This window comes from Gymnoscopelus microlampas (assembly GCF_963454915.1).
Source record: "Gymnoscopelus microlampas genome assembly, chromosome: 21".
Lineage (NCBI taxonomy): Eukaryota > Metazoa > Chordata > Actinopteri > Myctophiformes > Myctophidae > Gymnoscopelus > Gymnoscopelus microlampas.
The window spans coordinates 11,337,259-11,340,660 of NC_139958.1; the positions used below are offsets into that span (position 1 = coordinate 11,337,259).

The following is a 3,402-nucleotide window of genomic DNA, read 5'->3' on the forward strand; positions in this document are numbered from 1 at the left end:
CTGACATGCAAGCTCACAACCGCGTCGCAGATGCGACCGTTGTGAGCTTGGAGGTCTGCTATTCTCGACCGTTCTCTGACTGACGTCACATCACGGGTCAAGTCCATGGCGGACAGGCCAAGCGTCGTGTGACATTTGTGCAGCTTGTACTGATATAAGCAGTAGAGCTCACAAAAGCAAGCCATTCTTTTAGACAACAGACGTGGGTATGATCTTGTATGATATGTTGCGCTGGACGGGCCAACTGGAAGCACCGAGGATAGACTATCATGTTTCTGTTGCAGTGGGGCACAGGGTGTTCTCTTTCGGAGGGTACTGCACCCACATGATCGACACCAATACGACGATCGATGTGCATGTCTTCAACACTGTGTCTTTGCGCTGGGCAAAGTTGCCCCCGGCGGAAAATGGAAGAGAAGATGTTCCCTCCATGCGCGAGAGACACACAGCCGTGCTGATAGACGATATTGTCTACATCTGGGGTGGGGTCACTTACACAGTGAGGTACTGCAACATGCTTTATGCGTTCGACGTCAACACGCACAGATGGTTCAAGCCCAGGATCTCCGGGACTGCTCCGGAGGCGAGGTTCAATCATTCAGCGTGTGTCTTGGAGAAGGTCATGTATGTCTATGGAGGATGCATTCAGCTGACTGGATTAACCGGTGGCATTCACAGGTTGGACACCGCCACAATGGTCTGGTCTTTAATTAACACCGGAGGCACCCTGGCACCCGTTTCGTTATTTCACTCCGCCACCATCGTCGGGACAAAGATGTTTGTGTTTGGGGGACTTTTTGCGAACAAAAACATCATCAGTGTGTTTGACACAGAGACCGACTGCTGGCTGAGTACGTGTTCTGCACAGCTTCCTCCTAAAGGATGCAGGGGTCACTCGGCCTTCGCCCACAACGGAGAGCTGTACATATTCGGCGACTGCAACACCTACCCGGACCAGATCTTCAATTACCTGTGGAAGTTCAACCCAGAGACCTTCTCCTGGAAGAGGGTTGAGCCCAAGGGGAAAGGCCCGCGGTGGATGACCAGGGTGTGCTGTTGCTTGGTGGGAGATCGTGTCGTCCTCCTCGGAAGAAACACGAACAACGACCTGTACATCTTAGACTTGAGTCCTAGTCTGAAGACGTGGTGCAAGCTAGCAGTTATTCAGTACGGTCTGAAGCAGTCAGAACTCCCACATGACATCAGGTGGGAACTGGCAGCCATGACTACCAGCAGCAACAGAGACAGAATAAAAAACATAGACCACTAAAAAAATCAAAACGCATATTTGATGACAACGGCAGATAACACGTTACAGGCAATAGAACAGACCAGAGGGAAAGACCAGGAGATCGCCTCCCTTAAAGGGACAGTTCACCCCCAAATTGACCTTTTTTCTATCAATTACACACCCCATGGAATCAATATTATTTTGTTTTTGTCACATTCCTAAGCCAATAAATTGATGACGTGCGTCTGTGGAAGAAACAAGCAACCAGCGTCATCTCGTTCTGCACGAACGGTGGCTCGTTCGCGACATTCAGTGCATGTTTGAGTATCATGAGACTCCACGATGAGCAGGAGTAGAGAAAAAACTAACTTTGCATCGGTTATAATAGACGATTTTCACTCTTACACAGGCTCCCATTATGCCAACGGAGGGGGTCGCCAGACTGGACGACAGGGGACTCTTTGGAATAACTCAACGTCCCTTTCAATGTTGGTGAGTGATTAGCAACATATCAAAGATAACACTTAACATGTCCGGATCTCTCCTTTAATTCAAGGGGGTGTGTAATTGATAGAAAATTTGTATTTTTTGGGGGGTGAACTCTCTTAATTCAGCTGGCACAGAAATGTACTCAAGTGAAACTCACCAGGATCTAAGCAGCAGCATCATAAAGGAGAATAGAGCAGTTTTCATTTCAAGGACCCCCAAGTTTACAATACATTAGGGCCACAGACCCCCATAACTCTCAGAGTGTGTACACAAATTACGGGCCCATTTGGTTCCATCTGTATACACTCTCAGAGTTAGCAGTCATTTAGGTGGGGACCCCCTGGAAACCTCTCAAGGACCCCACTTTGAGAACCACTGGAATAGGGAACTCTTACTACATATCTTACTACTCTCTATCAGGAATTAATGTTGAAGCAAAGTATGCTTTGGGCAAAGGAACATATCCACAGTTATGGAGTGCGAGAATTTTTTCTTTATACAGTATATATATTTTTTTCTTCTTCCTATATCTCATGGAATAAATCCCTATTACCCTTTTTTTAATAAGACGTTTCATGTCTTCATTTGGTTTAATTAATTCATATCTGACAGACAGACAGTGAGCTGTATTTACTAGAGAATTTAAAGCTATCAGCCTGTCACTCTGGTTTTACCATAATGACGTAATGAATGACAGTCCCTCAGCCCTTTCACCATTGCCACGTCCCTTTTTCATGTACGCACACAACCCCAAAACATTGGCACCACCATGGCCCAGACAGACAGAAGGATGGAGGGTAGGGCAAGGGTTCCCAGACTTTTAAGGCCGCTGCTGTGAAAATAGCCGATCTACAAGCTCACAACGCCTCGCAGTGCGAGGCGTTGTGAGCTTGTAGATCGTCTATTTTCACAATGTTTGCCTCTTTCTTATGTCATTTTTGACAATTAGGCCAATTTGGTTTTAAAGAGGTCTTAAAAGCTGTGGAATTGTCACTTTATAAATGTGCGGATACCCTGTATACACTTATACACTTATGTTGGTTTGTTTTCTGTTGGGTGAGAAAACATTGTTGCACATTAAGCTATAATTATCTGGGGACCCCCCAAAATAATTTGGGGACCGCCCTGGGGGTCCTTAGCCCCCAGTTTGCTGAACCACTGCAGTGGTTCTGGGCTCCTCCTCTGAGTGCATTTTCTAGTTTGACTTGTGTTTTGCTCTGGAATACTGCTTTTAAAAAATGCTACTGATTCTGAATGCAGGCTAAAAAGTGACTTTTAGTTTAGGCACCACTGATTAAATAAATACTGTCGTTTGGAAGAAGAAAAAAAGAGCGGGAAAAAAAAAAACATTAATTATTAATCGGCGTTAAGCGTGTAAGGTGTGGGTTTTATGATGCATAAAGTGCAAAATCCTTTAATTCCCTCCTATGCTTGTGCTGTGTGATTAGACACCTGTGCACGCTTTATAGAAATTAATAATTTGGCAGCAATTAATCATGTATGAAGTTCCATAATAAAGCTTCCATGGGCAATCCGGTTATAACTTATACGTACAAATCCCAGCATTCCATGGAAGGGAAAAATATTGCTAATATAATAATACTGCAGGCCTGACATAATTTACATACTGTACTGTATATCGTCTCTGTCGGGTGGAAACCTCATAAGTCCAAAACGGTTAT

The 3,402-nt window shown here is 45.0% G+C and overlaps 1 protein-coding gene across 1 annotated transcript; it reads left to right on the top strand.

Moving 5' to 3' along the window:
* Positions 1-208: 208 nt before the first annotated feature.
* LOC311037798 (kelch domain-containing protein 3-like) lies at positions 209-1,270 on the top strand (the record flags this gene model as incomplete). Its single annotated transcript, XM_084047088.1, has 1 exon — positions 209-1,270. One exon carries the CDS (start codon positions 209-211, stop codon positions 1,268-1,270), a length of 1,062 nt encoding a protein of 353 aa, XP_083903214.1.
* Positions 1,271-3,402: the final 2,132 nt, after the last annotated feature.